Genomic DNA, 3069 nt, shown 5'->3' with positions numbered 1-3069 from the left:
AACGCTTTTTCGGCAATTAGGGTGATGTGCAGCTATTTAATGTGGTCAAAATTATTTAAGCACCGGGGAGATTTATGCACATGAAATTGGAGATACGGCTGATAGATTTACTTTAAATAAATTGTGAATCTGCGAAAATATCTTTTCAGCAGATGAATATGTTGTTTAACTTTTTTTCCCGAAAATTTACATACAGGCTCCAAATTATGCGAGTAACATTCAAATATCGTCGCTTGGATGGAAAATTGCCGGAAGCGTCATTTTGACAATTTGTAGTTAGTTATAGATGCAGTTATATATTTTAAAGTAAGATGTTTCGATTTTTTGTTAACTGGTTTTTGGATATCTTCTTTAGTTTCCGAGTAATTGACTAAAATGTTTTCGGCTATTTGGTACAAATTGCGTTAGTAATGCTGTCGTACTAAACTAATCAATTGGGGTGTTCACAGTTCGCTCCAAATAGTGTCTCAAAATGTAGACGTCTACATTTTAAGACGTTTTCTAACCGTAAAATCTGTGGTGTTGTTGTTTCCCATACAAAATTGGAAAACGACGCCGTCTACATTTTGTCACACACAGCTTGCAACACTAGTCCTTTATGGGGACCAAATTTGGTGAAAAAAAACAAAGTTTGTTTACTGGATATACTGAAGAATAAATTATTCATACCATATTAAAATATAAGATGAATACCTTTGAGGAGCTAAGTGATNAGAATAAATTTTTCATACCATATTAAAATATAAGATGAATACCTTTGAGGAGCTAAGTGATGTCGAATTGAGGCAGAAATTATTAGTCCTTGGATATCCTAAAATACCTATCACAGAGACTACGCGTGGTATACTCATAAATAAATTACGAAAAAACTTCAAATCCAACTCTATGCTGTCACACCGTAGGAATCCTGGTCAGATGTCTAAACATGATTTGCCAATGACTCGGCGCATATATAATATTAAGTCCACAGTTAAGGAAGAAATGCAGACCGCTAACTGCACTGAACATAAATATAATCGCACTCTTAAAGAGTACTTGCCTTTTACTGTGAGTGGCCTGCAACATACTGATCATTTATATTCACCTACGACGGATTTTATTCTAAGTTCGCCAGAAACGAATGTTTCCAATACCTCCTGCAAAGAATCTCATTTAGGAGTTGTAAGCAGATTATTGAGTTTCCGGGAAAAAACGTTTCGAAAACCAAAAGCATGTGAACATAATTTCCAAACACTTCTGTCGTTACCAAAAGAAACTAACAAATATCTCAGCAAATCAAAGAGGACGATGTGTGATTTTTTATCGTATATAAGCACTCAATCCCTGCTAAATCAAAGCTTTAAACCTTGCGTGCTAGTTGGAACGTTCATAGTATTTTTTATTTGCTTGGGATTAATTTACATATTTCAAAGTCCAAAGCATTTGCAAACTTACAATTTCGTAAGTCAAATACCGGTATGCGATGGTACCTTCACAACAGATGATTGTTTGTCTCCAGTCGACGCGGATATTGCAATTAATTTAATAGCGGAAATTGAGAAAACCCTTAAAATTCGTTCTAAAAAGTATGAATGTAACAATAAAAAAACTTCAATTAGCGAAGCAGAGCTCATAAATTATATGGAAACAATGGGCCATAATTACAATGTGCACACTTGGAGGAAACATTTGATACATGCGAGATTTCTTATAAAGCAAAACCCTCAGTGGAATATAGCAACAACAGATGGGGAAAACTACAAATTTTTAATAGTAAATCCTGTATTTTGCTTTTTGGTCACAAAGCTTCAAAGTTTCTTTGTGATTATTGGTATAGGAGCTATAATTGCTCTACTGTCTGGAATAAGCTATACAATATATCGTTACATCAGGGCTTGGCGAGTGAATCGTTCTAATATTATTGAACAGTTCACTACAGACATTGTAAACGAACTCATTTATAGAGCTTCTCTTAGCGAAACTCCAGAAGAACGTGAAGTGATTATAATTCATTTGCGTGATAAACTGATTCCTTTTAAGAAACGAAGCACTCATTTAAAATTTTGGAAAGAAGCATTACAAATTTTAGATGCAACAGATAGCCGAATACAATTTGGTGTAAAAAATGTGGATGGAGAAGATTATCGAACAATGAAATGGATAGGTAATGCAAATGGTAATACTCGAGCAAATGGGCTTCTTAAGAAATGGCAAAGTCCAGCATTCGATTGCGCAAATAAAATTGATAACCCACCTACTTCATGTTTAAAAATTCGGCATATGTTTGACTCCTCAGAAGTCAACATTCCGAATTTGAAACAAATAATAGAAGCAGCTCTAATAGAGAAAGTGGGAACTCGTTGTTGTATTCAAGATATCCAGATTGATAAACAAAGTTGCTGTGTTTATGTTCGATGTGGTAGTGAGATTGATGCTGGTATAATACATAATGAGATTAATGGCTGGTGGTTCGACAAACGTTTAATATCGATTAAATTCTTACGACTACAGCGGTATCTAGCACGTTTTCCGAACAGTGTGGGCTTAGATTCCTAAGTAAAACAACAGCCTGTTGACTTTTGTATTTAAATACATTTATTGTAATTATCCTTTTATTTAATTTGAATGAAAAAAACGGCAGTTAAACGAAGCAGCGAATATCGTCTGCCTTACTAAATAATATGATCCGTAAAATATTTTAATTTTCTAAATAAAATGTAATTAATTATAAATATTTTTCATAGTTCGTAGATCCTGCGCGTTTAAAGGGGGATACACGACATCAGCTTACTGGCGCCATCAAGGGATTGTAAAATCAAGCTCGAAGCATAGAACATACCAGCATGCTGGTACAATATTTATTTCTTTACAAATGAAGTCCGGAAAAGTTCGAAATGAGTTCCGAAACCTTATAAATTTTATACAATTTTGTTAAACATTAGTTTTTTAAATTTACTATTGCAATATTGTGAAATTTAATCTTACACAAACACGGTTTTGGCACATATAGTGCAAGAAATTTCCGCCAAAATAAGTTTTAGGCTGTGCGAATCGGTAAGATTTTTCTCCGTGGTGAGACGGCGTAGACAA

The 3069-nt window shown here is 34.1% G+C and overlaps 1 protein-coding gene across 3 annotated transcripts; it reads left to right on the top strand.

Moving 5' to 3' along the window:
• Positions 1 to 623: 623 nt before the first annotated feature.
• On the top strand, positions 624 to 2848 carry MAN1 (LEM domain-containing inner nuclear membrane protein MAN1). Of its 3 annotated transcripts, none has more exons than XM_017605839.1 (2): positions 624 to 658; positions 721 to 2713. In XM_017605839.1, exon 2 carries the CDS (start codon positions 748 to 750, stop codon positions 2533 to 2535), a length of 1788 nt encoding a protein of 595 aa, XP_017461328.1. In that variant the 5' UTR covers positions 624 to 658; positions 721 to 747; the 3' UTR covers positions 2536 to 2713. The 3 variants fall into 3 exon arrangements, 2 of the variants coding, with proteins under 2 accessions (XP_017461328.1, XP_017461329.1); XR_001846520.1 differs by lacking the exon at positions 624 to 658 and adding an exon at positions 2724 to 2848 and having other exon boundaries at positions 720 to 2667; XM_017605840.1 differs by lacking the exon at positions 624 to 658 and having other exon boundaries at positions 755 to 841; positions 903 to 2713.
• The last annotated feature ends 221 nt before the right edge of the window (positions 2849 to 3069 follow it).

The sequence above is a fragment of the Rhagoletis zephyria genome, unplaced genomic scaffold (genome assembly GCF_001687245.7).
Source record: "Rhagoletis zephyria isolate East Lansing unplaced genomic scaffold, Rhagoletis_zephyria_1.1 Rzeph_scaffold_38062, whole genome shotgun sequence".
Classification (NCBI taxonomy): Eukaryota; Metazoa; Arthropoda; class Insecta; order Diptera; family Tephritidae; genus Rhagoletis; species Rhagoletis zephyria.
This window is presented reverse-complemented; position numbering and strand designations above follow the sequence as displayed.